Raw genomic sequence first — 15,578 nt, forward strand, 5'->3', positions numbered from 1 at the left:
TACCCTCGGAGGCTTAATTACCAATGGTACTTAAGCCTCCGAGGGCGTCATCGTTTTACAGGCGATGACGTCAATATAACACTGCACTGGTACAGTACAATGTCGTCGATTGTTGTGGACTGTGGATCTGTCGGTGTGGATTATCCTTAAAAAAACTGTGGATTTTTCATATTTCCTCCAGTACACAGATAGATTTAGTTCATAAGCTCGGATTTGTAGAAAACTAGCTCATTGCTTATACGCATGCGAGTAAATGATACGTGCTGGTTGGATTGTAAGAAAGAAGTAAAACAAATCCCATTACCGCAGGGGATATTTCAAAGAGCACAGTCAATGTACATGGCTGTTCACCCATCATATGGGCTCATAAGAAAATACATGTGCATTTCAATCTTGCAAATTTTCATTTCCATCCGGCAAAAATCCAGTAAACAGCCTGTCCACTGGCAAGGTCTATAGCCATGCATTGGCTGGTGATATTTTCGGCCGCCTTCTCGCCAAGTCATTCAGTGTTGGATTGACCGCGAAGCGAATTGAGGGGGGACTGGGTGTCCTAAGAGGACAGCCGTCATAGCAATGGTTTATTCCCCATCCAACACGAGAAGGTATTTCTACAACGTGTATCCAAGCTTTAACGGTGCTTCTGATGGTCTGCGCAGGTCCTGTGAAGACCTACTACCGTAGCTTAACGGACAAGTTCCCCTTGTGGAAGAATGGAGGTTTGATTCCTCCCGGTAATCTTTTGATCACGTGTCCAAGCTAAGAAGCGTCGCTTTGAGCCAAGCGGTCGCCCTCGGCACCATCTTCTTCGCCGTTGAGTTCGTTATAGTCGATGTCCTTCGCTGGATCAACAGCTTGTAGCGCAACGCTGCTCAGCAGTAGTAGCCTGACGAGTGGACCCAAGTCTGATGCTGCTGGTGCGTGTGGTGTCGGCTGTGGTGGCATCAGCATTGTGGTGATCGCAAGCTTGGCCTTCTTGAAACCGCCAGTGATTGTAGAAAGGGTGAGAAATGTCCACGCGCATGTGATCCAGCGAACCACATTTAGGCGTGTTGGTAACGACATCTTTTAAGTAGTGCACCCAGCGGATGCCGCTCGAATTTGAACTAATATAAACTCTACCCACTGCTCCCTTTTAAAATTCTTTGGTGGCTTGTCCATGCTACGTCTGTCGGTTCGCACGCGCAAGTGCATCCAGGAGGCACCTTCATTAGCACGACATTGAGGAGACGAGCAAAGGTTAATACATCTTTCCGCCAGTGTCCCGAAAAGTCGTCCCAGAGCAGAAGAATAGGCACGTGCATGTTCAGTCGCGGACCGAAGTGTACAGACAGAAACTCAAAAGACAGCTCGCTGTTCCACCACCCAGGGCATTGCCATAGATATGGACACCTTGTTGAAGCGGGTGAACCTCGCCTCAAGTCTGCGACCAAAACCGTGGCGCATCACTTTGTTCTCCCTCGCGACATCGGGCTATGTCGATGGTCGAGGAAAGGCTCTCGTTTTGAGACGTCGCTTGCGACCAACAGCATTGCAGCTACCCGCTCTTTGCTTTTCCCTGCTCACTTCACCCATACAGTCTTGGCTGCGTGAGTAGTGATTGTAGAGGTAGGCACATACTCATAGTTGACCCCAAGAAGATAATGTTATTCCCACGTCTCACACGCTGTAAATATTTGGTACATACCGGTCTGGTCAGCGTTTTAATCAACAGAAACACCGAGCTCGTCCATCTTGAGGCGCAATTGGTTGCTGAACTCCTCCACCTTTTGCTCTGCGTCGGCCGGTGTAGACTGCCCTTCTCGAGCTCGGCGGCGAAGAGCTTGTGGTGGCGCAGAAAATGCTTTCGCTAGCTTTAGGAGTCCTTAAACGCACACTGCGTGATCTGCTGATCCTGTAAAGCTCCTGGGCTTGCAACGTGAGCATCATGCTCGTCACAGATACACCATCGGCTCTCAGCTCCTTTGTCTACCCCACCAATTGTTCCTCTACTTTTGCTGACAGCGTAGCACTCATGCCGAGGGTGCGGTTACGCTGAGGATAATGAGACCCACTAGCAACCTTGGTCTCTATGACAGCAAGAAGCTTATTCCAAGCTTATACCTGTCGTCGATTCGAGTTAGAATTGCTAGTTGGGAAACGTTCTGCTACCGTAGCCGCCATTGTTAATGTATCTAAATATTTCAGAGCGCGCAACTTATACTCATAAGCTACATCAACCCGTTTGTACTGCTTTGGCTTTGTGCCGCTGTCTCCCGTCTCGCGGGGGCGTCCTTTTCGTGCCATCGCACCGCCATCAAAATGAAAATGAGGTTGATGACGATCATGAGTGACTGGCTGAGAAAATTTGATCTTTATAATTAAAATTTCACTGTAAATCGTGTGTGCTTTATAAGATGTACCACTGTTATCTCGTGCCTCGGATGTATTTTATTGGCTCATTCAAAATGTGCTTTATGGGATGTCCATGCGCTATGAGATATCCCCTGCGGTACCCTCCATTCATACATTTATACTCCGTGCCTTGTTGAATGCTTGTACTGTACAGTATAACATGTAATTAGAGCATGAAGTTTAATAAATTAGACTACTTTTGCCTGCCTGAATGGCAACCGGTCAGCTTAGCATTTCACCCACTAATAAGTGGAAGAAACATGTCAGAAACATGGCAGTCTTTCTACTGGCTCACTATCAATCCCAACATTACGAGCCGCCCACCAAGCACCAAAGAAGCCAGAAATTCGATCGATGTGATGCGCAGCGGTGGTGGTCTAATTGCCAGCAGCCGAGCAAGACGAGGTCGAGGAGAACGATGGTTTGACGTCGAAAAAGTGTACGCAAAACGCTATGTGAATGATTTTGAATTTTATCTTTGCTAATGGATTGACAATCGCGAACTCATCTGGAAACCTGCCCACAACCTCGCCTGGAGGCTGAAGGTGGATACCAAAAAAGGAGACTATCGACTTCGTCTGGCTGTATCAGTCTACAAGCGAACGTAAGCACCCATCGCGAAAGAAGAAAACGCCTAGCTCGCGGATTAACAGCCTAACTTGTTAATCTTAAGTTCGCGGCGCACTTAGAGCATCTCCACCGGTGGTGAGTAAAACTATATTTTGCTTTTTTTCTACACAAAAGTAGCGATAAGTTTAATCATGATGCCCTCCACCGGTCATGTTAAATGTTAATTAAACTGCGCAAAATTTTACTCACACTAATTTTTTTTAGCAAGTTTGCTCACGAAGCTAGCCTTGCTTAAATTTGTGAGAAAACCGGAACCAGTGGATTTCTCGACCAGCTCATTCCGCCGCCACAGCAGCATGGGCTCACCAGCAACATCAGCGCTTTCCCAAGCCCACGAAGATGTCTCGCCAGCGCTGAAACCATCCAACAACTGCGATCTGAGCTCTCTTGCAGTCTACAGCACCTCTCTCGCGCCGGCTCCATCGTTTGAACTTGCTCAGCGCTCTTTTGCAGCCTCTGCCACCCCGCCACCTCGTGCAACGTCGGTCGTGATCACGTCTGGTGCTGTTGGAACCGGTAGGAGCGGAGCTATCTCTAACCACAGCTCCGTCAGTGAGCACGTGACCGCCCGATCAGAAGACGGAGGGTCTGAGCGTGTCATGCAAGCTCAAAATGTCACCACCGTGCCGCTAGACGACGCGTTAAGTGCCACCACGGGGTCCAAGAAAAAGGGAAGGAACTTCATTGCAGCAGAAGACTTAAATTTGGCTGCTTCGTGGTTGGATGTGTCCCAAGACCCTGTCGTCGGTGATGAGCAAAAGAGAGACGCATTTTGGAGCAAAGTACACGAGGAATTTGTTGGTCGCAGCGGTGCGACTCCGTCACACGAGCAGCGGGGTGTTCACAGCTTGCAAACCCGTTGGCGCAACCTGCAAGCTGCGTACAACAAGTTTGCCGGTTGTTATGCTGCGATTGTAGCACGAAATGAGAGTGGCAAAACTGTGGAGGGTAAAATCCTCGATGCTCATGTGCTGTACCGCGAGCAGAATAACGGCCCATTCAAGAGCCAAGCGGTGTGGTCAATTCTCGGCACTCGCCAAAATGGATTCAGTCTCTGACGGCAAAGTCGCGGGAACGCCAAAGTGACACGGACGCGGCGGTCACTCAGGATGATCCTGAACGGCATCGCCCTGGCGGAAGAAAAGCTGCAAAAAAGGCGAGCGAGACGGAAACTGGGTTGATCGCCTTGGTTGCTAAACTGGCAAAGGAAACGGAAGAAAAGAATCGTCTTCTCAAAGAAGCAACAAGCGAGCAAATCATGGCTCGCAGCTTGGATGGAATGACAACGACGCAGCGTCGATACTACCAGCTCAAGTTTCAAATTTGCTTACCACCGATTCTGCCACGCGTCGCGAGAAGATCGATCGCGCCCCCTCGTTCCTGTCGTCGCGTAGAATCCATCGGCGAGGACCCCTCTCCGTACAGCATCCCCTCACCCCCGCTCCTCACCTCAGCCTCCTTCCAGTCCCCCATCAACGTGCGTATTATGAACTGGTGAGTGAGCTTCCGTCAAATACCGGTCGTGGGTGCTCTCTAAATTAACACACGTCATCCGTTTATAATCTATATAGGGTCGCTTTGTGATCACATAACCCGTCAAAGCAGTGCCACTGCTTGCCAAACATTTCTAGTGTACGTGCCCAACCCGTATGTGGTCAGCTTGTTACATTGACCATGATTTTAGCATGTTTCTTACCATGTTGTTATTATGTTTTTGGCTACGTATTGGATATGTTTGGCCATGAAATATTAGAGTGCTTGGCGGATCCGTGCTGGATAACTGACTCATTTCAATGTGATCCGGGCAACGCAAAGAGCAGTACAAATGAATGTAGAGGAAAGCTCAAGTACCGGAAGTGCCATGGATAAGTCCAGTGTGGAAGAGAGTCTTTCGGAGCGAGGACCTGATGTAGATCAATTTTTCTACGCTCAACTTACAGAGAAAGTTGACGAAGGCAGTGGAATGTCCGTGACACGTTTCACAAATGCACCAAATGCTGCCGTTTCGTCAGCAAAGGAGGATGACGACGATTCGACGAGCTGTAGCGGTAATGATAGCAGCGACACAAATATGCGGCCGAGTTGGGCAAACGGGTTTTAAATGCGTGGTTGTATGGTAAACTACCTGGATTTTCATTTGACCTGGGGTGGAGTAATCTGTACTCCACTCGAGCTCGCTGTTGGGTACACTGATAACCTGATCTATGTTTTCATGGTAGTGCTTGCGGACACATAACTTACTGTGTGAGCTGGCTGAAGAACTGAACGAAAAGTGCTTCCCGGAAAAGCATCAAATTGTGGCGGTACACAGTCCCATACAAAAAGAATGCTACAACTGCGGATTGCTCGTCTGTCTTTACTTCTGGTGGCGTTTGCTCAAGGATGCTGGTAATGACTACACATCTACAGGGCCGCAGCGTCGTCGTTGGGATGTTTCTCGCTCTGTGGTGGAATTTAGCGATTCAGCAAGCTCGAATAGGTCGGAAGACGTGAGTGAAAAGCTTCAGGCCGTGTTCGATCTAAGCTTAAACCAGCTGTAATTGTTATTAAAGAGCCGGAATGTCTCAACCAGCTTTATTCCGCTAAGAAACACAAAAAACGACATCCAGCAGGATAGCTTCAAACGACTGGTTTCAAAATTCAGCTCTGGGTTGAATTTTGATTCGTCCTCCTTTGCCTCATAAAACAGAGACAGTAGTTTTAAAACCAACGGATGGAGCATCAGACGAAGAAACAAAGGGCGACCTGGAGGCGTGTGGATGAAAAGGCGCTGCTTAAGTGCTACCTTGCAGCGCGCAGCGATGCTTCCTTAAAAGCGACAAAGGTGTCAAGTCAAAGGGCTGGGCGCTTATCGTAACGCGCCTGGCGAAAGAGGGAATCCCTGCTGACAAAGGTAAGTGGTTTCAGCTGTCCGACACGATTGTACTGACCGTATTATTCTATATGGCAGACCAATGCAAAACTAAATACATAAGACTGATGTACGAATACGATGTATTCAAGAGACTATGTGACTTAAGTGGTGCTGGTTGGGACAGCAAGATCAATGCTCCTACACTCACGGACGAAAACTGGGCTTCACTAGCAGTTACTCGGGGGTCTCTGTGCTCAATAGCCGTGGTATAGGTTCCTTGAGTGCTATTTGCTTTTGAGCTGCCGCCTCCTGCATTTTAGCAAGCGCTTGGAGGAGCCACACGTCATCGTCGTCGTCGTGGTCGCTGTCTACCATTTTTCCCTGGTGATTAGTCTTTTTTCTTCGTCTACCTGAGTATAATGGTTGGCGGTCGCAGACGCCTTCAAATCCAGCCTTTTTCTGATAGAACACGATCACTTATTTTTATCTTTATTTTACTTAACAAAACGTGTAACGGGGTACGTAGCCCTAAGTGTACCCTGGTTACATGAAGTGTGACACTTCACACTTCAGGAGTATGACACGTCATACTCCGAGATATTTGGTACAAGGTACCAAGGTCGTTCAAAGCCAACCATTGGTTAAATGACATTGCATTTCTATAGGTAACTAACAGTTTGTATTAAACCCAAACTTAACCTACCTATAAATATACTCAGTTTACAATCTACCTTATTTGGGTCACTTCGCTCTCTCTAACAAAAGAGGGGACCTGTGAACTGCCGTTCACTGAGAGTTTGTATACTCTCGGAAGATAACTTCCTCTAGCGCAAGGTGCTGTGTGACCCCGTCACACTTGGTAGCACTTGTAGTCAATCCACGCCATCGCCGGTAGACTACCTGAACCTCCGAAGTTCGTTGCCATGGATAGGAACGACTTCTCCCATTTGAACGACTCTCAGTTCGAGTCGGTTCGGAAGATGGCAGGCATCTTCGGGATGGAGGCCCTGCAGAGCCTGGTGGTGTCAACACCGGCTGAGCAGCTCGAGCGCGTCAATGCATTCGACGCGTACGAGCAGGGCCTCATCGCGCATGTGCGGGAGAACCTGCAGGCTCCGGCAGCGGAAGCAAATCCGCCTCACCCGAAGCCTATACGGCTGAAGGTAAAGCCGCATGAAGGGAAGGAAGGCGAGAACCTTCACTTCTGGGTTCGAGAAGTAGAGCTCGCGATGGACGCGGCGCTGATCTCGACCGAGCGACTTCGTGTTGCTTCTGCACTCTCCAACCTTAGCGGCCGTGCTAAGAGTTGGGTGTACTCACGGGAAGCAACATTCCCTGGATGTTTCACATCCTGGACTCAGCTGTGTGAACAGCTCCGAGCCGCGTTCCTCCCGGCGAACTACGAGTACCGCCAGCGTTCGCGCTTCCTCTCGTGCAAACAAGGGAGGCGTGAACTGCACGAGTACGTGCAAGAGTGGTGCAATTCCTTCACAATAATCGCACTGAAAAGTGTACAGCACGAGCGATGATGAATCGGCTTGCCGTCGCCACTTTTCAGCTTCAACAAGGATCGACGATCACGTCAGAGCAGCACTTTAATGGGAGCTCACGGCGTCCCTAGTGGGAAACCCACTCAACGAACACATCAAGATGACTGTGTTCATGGACGGCCTTCGAGTGGGCCCCGCACGCAATTAGCTGTTCCGGGTGCAGGCAAGCACCCTTGAAGAGGCGATTCAAGTGGCTCTTCAAGAAGAGTACAGCCATCGCCAGGCGCGTACGCCGGCCTCAGCGTGGCCTGGGAGCTCCTTGTCGGCTCCCGGTTGAACAAGCCCCAACGGACCAGTTCCCATGGAACTCGGGTCCGCCGAACAGCGTGACATCCGCTGCTTCGGCTGTGGGAAGATGGGCCACTTCAAGCGCGACTGTCCCGCGGAAAGACTCCGCAGACGGTCCTTCCCCAAGCCCGTCCTCAAGGGTCGCTGGCAGAAGCCAGGATCCCGGGGACAGGGGAACGCAGGGAACCAGTAGGGGCGGGGCGCCCTACTGGGGAAGAACTAAGTCTTCGTGATGGGTGCGCGGGTGGCGCGTACCACGGGGACTTAGCCCCTGAGAGTCTTCGCACTCTCGAATCGGCGAAGAGCAGCGGCGGGTTGCTCGTAGTACACGGATGTGTACGGGGATACGATCATCCCTTTAGAATCTTGATTGACTCTGGGGCGTCGAAGAATTTCGCACGCCGCCAGACGGTTGCTCGTAACAGCAACAAGTTGTCCGAAGCTTTGAGAGAAAGCAAGGGCAACGGGACTGTGTCAGTGCGACTGGCCGACGGGAAGGTCGTCACTGTCCCCAACGTCCAAGTGGATCTGGCTGTCAAGTTTGAAGACTTTGACAGCCTCGAACAGTTTACTGTTCTCGATATGGATCCATATGATATGATCCTGGGCATGCCCTGGCTTGAGAAGCACGAGCCCTGGATCGACTGGCGAGGCAAGGCAATCGGTGCCAGCCGCCCTACGCAGTCCGACAGAGCATTGGTGAGTCATGTTCCCACCTCTGTCAGGACCCGGGGTGCCCGCGAGGGCTGCCAGGGTACCAAAGCATCCGGCAGATGCTTGGGAGTCGTCGACGTATATGACGACTCCAATGATGTTTTGATGGTGGCCGCGCCCAGAAGAGGCGTCGGCCAAGTGGGTAACTTAGGTCCACAGGCGGGTAACTTAGTTCCGCAGACAGCTGCAGCTGTCATGAACACTGAGAACAGCGTGTTCAGAGTGGGTAACAGAGTTCCACTCACGGTCGCCCAGACCTTAACTGAAGAGGAAGACGTCGGATACGCTTCCTGTGTGGGTAACACAGTGCCACACGCGGTCGCCCAGACCTTAATTGAAGAGAAAGGCGTTGAACACGCTTCCTGTGTGGGTAACACAGTGCCACACGCGGTCGCCCAGACCTTAACTGAAGAGGAAGGCGTTGAACACGCTTCCTGTGTGGGTACAACAGTATCACACGAGGCCACGAGTGCCTCGGATGTCGTAGCGACGACATCCCTAGACGTGGGCAGCAAAGCTCCCCGTCACAGACGCCGTCGGCAAAGACACCACCGCCGCCTCAAGTCGGATCCGAACTTCGTTCCGATCGACGTCGCTTCAAGCGACTCGGAGTCCAGGGCCCGGGCTCCTCCGACAAGGCCGGTGGAAGAGTGTTATCACATCTTCGATGGCGAGACAGTTTTACCCGTTAAGGCATCTGGTGTCCACTTGGAACCGTTGCCAGAGGTTGCGGAGATACTGAACCTCGAGGAAATGACGGCTGAGTCTTTCCTGGCCAACCTCAAGGCTGGAGAGATTGCTGAGATGGTACTCATGAGACCTGAGACCACTCAGGAGGAGCTGAACTCCTCCTCTGTCTTGGACGAGAACGTCCTGGAAGACATGAACAAGCAGCGTCAGGCGCGCTTGGGTTCTGAGATTCTCAAGAACCCCAAGGATCCGGTGTATCCTTTGGTGACGGAGTATGCGGACGTGGTGAACAAACACCCACCGACCCAACTCCCACCGGATCGAGGCGTACGGCACGAGATTGATCTCGTGCCCGGCACAAAGTATTGTGTCACGAGGCAATGGCCTCTCCCGCGCGAACAGTGCGAGGTCATTGATGCCTTCTTCGCCGCGAAAGCGAAGGCAGGCATGGTGCGGGAATCGAAATCCCCGCACTCGACGCCGACTTTCTGCGTTCGGAAGCCGAACGGAAAGTGGCGTCTCGTTCACGCTTATAACAAGCTGAACAACGCAACGGTGCCGGCCCAAACACCGATCCCACGAAAGGATGTGTTGTTGAACAACATGGCCGGGAGCGTACTGTACAGTGCGCTGGATTTGGTAGACGGATACTACCAAATCCTGATGCGAGAGAGTGACATCCCGCTCACCGCGGTAAGCACTCCAAGCGGCATGCTTTGGGAGTGGCTCGTCATGCCGCAGGGCTTGTCTAACGCCCCGGCGACGTTCAATCGCCTGGTGACGCAATTGTTCCGCCCTTTGCGTACCTTCGTACAGACGTACTTCGACGACATTTTCGTCCATAGCCGTGCCGAGGGAGGCAAGACGGCCATGGAGGTGCATCTAGGACACCTCCGTCGAGTGTTGGACGTGATGCGAGCGAACAAGCTCTACGCCAACATCGACAAGTGCGTTTTCGCGTCACCAGAGATTAAAGTTCGCGGTTGCTTCATCAGCAACGTGGGCGTTCGGGCTGACCCAGACAAGGTCAAGGCCATAGCAGCATGGCCGACGCCCTGATCCCAGAAGGATCTTCGAAAGTGGTTGGACTTGGCCAACTACCTTCACAAGTACAGCGCTGGGTACGCGGGCTTCGCTAAGCCCTTGTCGAGCCTCCTTCAGAAGGACGTCGACTGGCGCTGGGAGCAAGAGCACCAGGATGCTTTTGACAGCATCAAGGCCAGTCTCCAAGAGGCCCCTGTCCTGGCTCTGCCGGACGAGACGAAGCCGTTTAGCGTCGTCTGCGATGCCTCCGATTACGCCATCGGGTGTGCATTGCTGCAGGACGACACGGCTGGACAGGAACGAGTCATCTCGTTCCAGTCCCGGCAGCTCAAAGCCGCCGAGCGGAACTACCCTGTCCATGACAAGGAGCTCCTGGCAATGAAATATGCCCTTGTGAAGTTCCGTGTTCACCTTCTGGGCTCTAGGCCCTTTGTGTTCTACACAGACCACGCGTCCTTGAGGACGGCGACTAACTCGCCTCACCTCTCCCAAAGGATGGCGAGGTGGCTGTCCTTCTTCGCGGAATACAACTTCCGCGTCGAATACAAGCCGGGCAAGCTCAACGTGCTTGCGGACGCCCTCTCTCGGCGTCCCGACTATGAGTTGGCCCACATCACGCGGGTGACAACGGATCTATATGATCGGATACGCATGGCGTATCGGGACGATGAGGCTGTCGCGCCTATCGTCAAGTTCCTTAAGGCCGGAACGAGCGCGAAGTCCGACTGGCTCTCGTCGCGACAGCGCTCACGGCTCCACCGATATGAGTTGAAGGAGGGCCTCCTCTATTATCGGGTGGAGCCCACTGATCCTCCGCGGGTGGTTGTACCCAACGACGAGGATCTGAAGTTCGACATCCTCGCGGAGGCGCATGACGCGCCCTCCAGCGGCCACTCGGGCCGCGAGAGGACCTTTCTGTCGGTCTCTCAGTCCTTCTGGTGGACCCACATGTACAAGTGGGTCGCCCGATACGTCAAGACATGTGAAGCATGTCAGCGGGTCAAACCCGCAGGGCACTCTTCGGCTCCACTACAGAGCCTGCCCCTACCGGCTGATTGTTGGAAGTCGATGAGTCTTGACTTCATCTTTGGGCTTTCCGCCGACGGACACGGCAACACCGGAATTTTGGTGCTCGTGTGTCGGCTGAGCAAGATGGTACATCTTGCTCCAGTTCCCGTCACTGTAACGGGCGAACAAACCGCAAGGTTGTACGTCGATGGCGTGTTCCGCTATCACATTTTCCCGGAGACGATTGTCTCGGACCGAGACCCGCGGTTCACTGCTGCGTTTTGGAAAACGCTGTTCCCTTTACTGGGAACTCGTCTGCAGATGTCCACTGCGTATCATCCGCAGACAGACGGCCAAACAGAGCGCGTCAATCGAGTGCTCGAGGACACTCTGCGCAGTGTGTGCGCGGCAGCGCCACGTACGTGGTCGACGCAGCTTCCAGTTGTTGAGTTTGCGCTCAACAACGCGGTGCACGCGTCCACGGGGCTCACGCCGTTCTACTTGAACGGCTTCCGCCACCCCAGAGTGCCTCTCACTCTTCAAAGAGACACTGACTCCTCTATTCTAAGTGGGGGAGAGGCTCGGGAAGCCCTTTCCTCCCAGGTCTCGGATGTGAGGCCAGTTTCGCTGCGGAAACAGGTGGAATCCTTTATGGATACCAAGCTGAGCATTGTCAGCAGGGTCCGCGATGCCACGGCAGCGGCCCAGGATAGACAAAAGGAGTACTCCGACAAACATGGAAGAGGAAACTTAAGTATATTTAAAGTGGGGGACTTAGTGTTACTAGACACGAAGAACCTACCTCTGGACACTGTTAGCTCTGTCGGCAGCAACAAACTGAAGCACCGCTTCATCGGACCTTTTGCAGTCCTGGCCAGACATGGTGCGTCGTACACCATCGACCTTCCAAAGTCAATGACGACGCACCCGACGTTCTATGTCGGACGTCTTAAGCGGTACTTTGACCCGCAGGGGGTTGCTGACTCGCAGTCCCCCCCTGACCCAGCTCCTCGAAGCGAGGGCCGGTCACAGTCGTCGACGAGGGCGTCGGAGCAGGCACCCAAGCCTCGGTCGGGACGGCAAGGCTGCGGTCAAGACCGTACGCCGGAGGGGCTCCATACGAACGGACCCCGGCGCCATACGCCGAGTACGCTGAATACGCCGGGTACGCACCATACGCGTACGTCTGGGAGTGTGCCGCAGGCGGCTCCGGACGTGGCAACAAAGCCTCGATCCGTCGGATCATGCGAAAGGCCTCGTCCAGATCGGACGAAGAGGCCCGGCGATCCACTCGCAGGTGCAGGCTCGCGACCTCTCGCTCCACCAGGTCCAGGCGGCCCGCAAGACGAGCGAGCTCGCCCTGATTCCCGGCCTGGGCGGCAGCATTACCGCCAGTCCCAAGGCCAAGTGCAATCTCAAGCACGAGGACACGTTGACGGAGGCGGTCAACCTCAGGGTCCTGTGTCGGACCCGCAGTCGGAGCACTCGGACGAGAGTGGCTCTCGGGAGGCGCCGAGTACTCGTACTCGTACGAGGGCACCTCCGCCCCTGCTTGACCGGAATGGAGAAGTCCACTTCCACGTGGAGCGGATCCTCCAGGAGCAAAGGTGTGCGGGCAAGCGACAGCTCCTCGTGAAGTGGAGGGGTTATGCCCACTCCGAGAACTCGTGGGAGCCGATTGAACGGCTCCTGATTGACCGCCCGAAGGCTGTCGCAATCTGGGAACAGAAGCGGCGGCAGCTTCATAAGTAATCCGGGGCTTCTTGCCCGAACGGGGTACGGCCGATGAATACATACCGTACCCGCGCTCATCGTGAGCGCTAGAAGCCGTGCGCTTCAGGATGTCCCTTGGCAGCATACGCTTGCTGATCAAGTGGGCAAACCTCACACGAAGATCACGCTGGTCCAGGATGTGGGACAGCTGCTGATCTTCATGGAGTTCCCATAACTCCGTGGGCGAGTACTTGAGAGTCTCCACCCACGCCCAGAACATGTCCTCACAAGAACTCCACGTGGGACAGTTCTCGGGCATAACCCAGGGGTAGGATAGAGACCACCCCGGGTCTCGGGCTTCTTACGACAAGTCGTGAAGTCCTTAAGGGGAATGCGGTGTGGCGCGAGAAGCACACACCGAGCAGCCTCCAAGTTGTCGACGAGCAACTGTTCTTTCTGAACAAGGTCTCGTTCATAGGTGCCCCTAGAAGTGAGGCCGCCCACAAGGCCACGAGGAGCGACGAGAAGCTCTAAGAAGAGGTCAGCCCCAGAGCTCTCCTCGGGAGGCCAATACCCTCTTGAGTTGATGGCAGCTCCCTGGCTGACGGGTGCCGCCACCGAACCCCCACGCACACGCTGGGCAGCTTGGAAATCCTCCTGCTGCTGGTCGGAGTCATTCGAGACCTCCCGGGGCTCAACAATGGCACCCTCCTCTTCCTCTTCTTCCTCCTTCTCCTCCTCTTCATCCGAGGAGCCGAAGAGACTCTGATAGGAGCGTCGAGTCTCCTTCTCCTCGCGGAGTGGAGACTTAGAGGCGGTACGCTTCTTTGAGGGCTTGGCACCTTCGGCTTTAGAGGCCTTAGCGCGCGCAAGACCCTCGGCAAGCGAGAGACGTTTGCGAGGATTCTCTTCCTCATCGCCGCCGGCTTTGGGAGCGCCCTTAGCCTTAACGGCCGGACTCTCAGAGCGCACAGAGGTCCTGGGACTGTGATCACCGTGATCACTAGCGGGCGACTGCACGCTGTCTTCTTTGTGTTCACTGGGCACTGGGCTGTGCCCTCCCACAGAGCCCGCAGGAGCATCATGAGTGCTCTCGGACTCGGCATCGTCCTCACTGCCCGAGTTGAGCTCACGTTCCACGAACCGAGGGTTCGGACGATTGTCTGGAGAGGAGGGCGACGGGCTGCGGCGCCTGCTTGCGCGCTTGTCCACAGCCGCGTCACCCGAGGATCCGATCGCCTCGGAGGCCACCTGAGTAGCCTCCTTGAGTGCAGAGCCTTTGCCGTGAGGCTTAGTGCTCTTGGCCTGCGCCTTATCGGCTGCAGCCTTGGAGCGTGTCTTAGCACCGCTCTTAGTAGTGCCACGAGGCATGTTAACGGTCGAAGTGGAGACCTAGACGAAGAGCTCACAGGTTGCTGCTCGAGGCTCTAACTGTGAAGTGAGCCTCCGCCGCGCTCGCGCGGCCAAGTCGATGGTTTTCGACTTTGAGAATGAGAGTTTGTGACGAACACCTCTTCATTCTGATTGGTCGGTAAACCGAACCTAAGTGGGGGAGGATGTAACGGGGTACGTAGCCCTAAGTGTACCCTGGTTACATGAAGTGTGACACTTCGCACTTCAGGAGTATGACACGTCATACTCCGAGATATTTGGTAGAAGGTACCAAGGTCGCTCAAAGCCAACCATTGGTTAAATGACATTGCATTTCTATAGGTAACTAACAGTTTGTATTAAACCCAAACTTAACCTACCTATAAATAAACTCAGTTTACAATCTACCTTATTTGGGTCACTTCGCTCTCTCTAACAAAAGAGGGGACCAGTGAACTGCCGTTCACTGAGAGTTTGTATACTCTCGGAAGCTAACTTCCTCTAGCGCAAGGTGCTGTGTGACCCCGTCACAAAACGACTGTTCTACAGCTCTAGCTTATTTTCAAACAAGCTGGATTTGCCCCTGCAAACCGAACACGGCCCATAATAACTTCATCAGCTCACTCGTTCATTGCTTTGCAAGTTTTTGGCATGTTTTCACCATGGTTTCGAAATTTTGCTTTTTGCCGACTCTCAGCCATCTTCCTCAGTCTTCATTTTTCGTGTCGTCCTGGTACCATGATCTGGGCAAGTGTCTATCACCGTAATACATTATGACCATGTTTTACCATGTGGAAACATGGAAAACCAAGGGCCAACATGGAAATATATCATGTTTTACTTACCTAACCCTTTTTGGAAACATGGACGGTATGGGTCGCCTTTTTTAATTAACCCAGTACATACGTACTGTATTATGAAATTTCCTTAAGTGGACAGGGCATTGAATTAAACTTGTTAAAAGAAAAGACTAAAAATGGCGAGCTTTTCGCATCTCCACGAAAAGAATCTGCTCAACAGATCCAGACGACAGATACCGGTAATCACGGTTTACTGTCAAGTTTGCCTCGACGTCTACTCTCACTCACAGATTACTCTTTTTCAACAAATCTACTGCTCAATTTTAACCTAAAGTAGGAGGTATACCGCATTATCGAAATCACAAAAATAATGACATTTTCCTTACACGACTTAAATTCAGTATTGAATTCTAAACACTTAGCTCTAGCTTCCGACAAAAAAATGTCTGAAAATGTCGGAATGAAGAACCTGCTCCTGTGCGACCTATTATAATTGGCTAAATTAAGGTTAATTGTAGTATA

At 52.8% G+C, this 15,578-nt stretch overlaps 1 protein-coding gene across 1 annotated transcript; it reads right to left on the minus strand.

The window, feature by feature from the left end:
* Positions 1–759: 759 nt before the first annotated feature.
* PITG_03184 (uncharacterized protein) lies at positions 760–2,297 on the minus strand (the record flags this gene model as incomplete). Its single annotated transcript, XM_002906224.1, has 4 exons — positions 760–975; positions 1,183–1,205; positions 1,876–1,894; positions 2,292–2,297. 4 exons carry the CDS (start codon positions 2,295–2,297, stop codon positions 760–762), a joined length of 264 nt encoding a protein of 87 aa, XP_002906270.1.
* Between the last annotated feature and the right edge of the window lie 13,281 nt (positions 2,298–15,578).

This window comes from Phytophthora infestans, genomic scaffold (assembly GCF_000142945.1).
Source record: "Phytophthora infestans T30-4 supercont1.4 genomic scaffold, whole genome shotgun sequence".
Classification (NCBI taxonomy): Eukaryota; Oomycota; class Peronosporomycetes; order Peronosporales; family Peronosporaceae; genus Phytophthora; species Phytophthora infestans.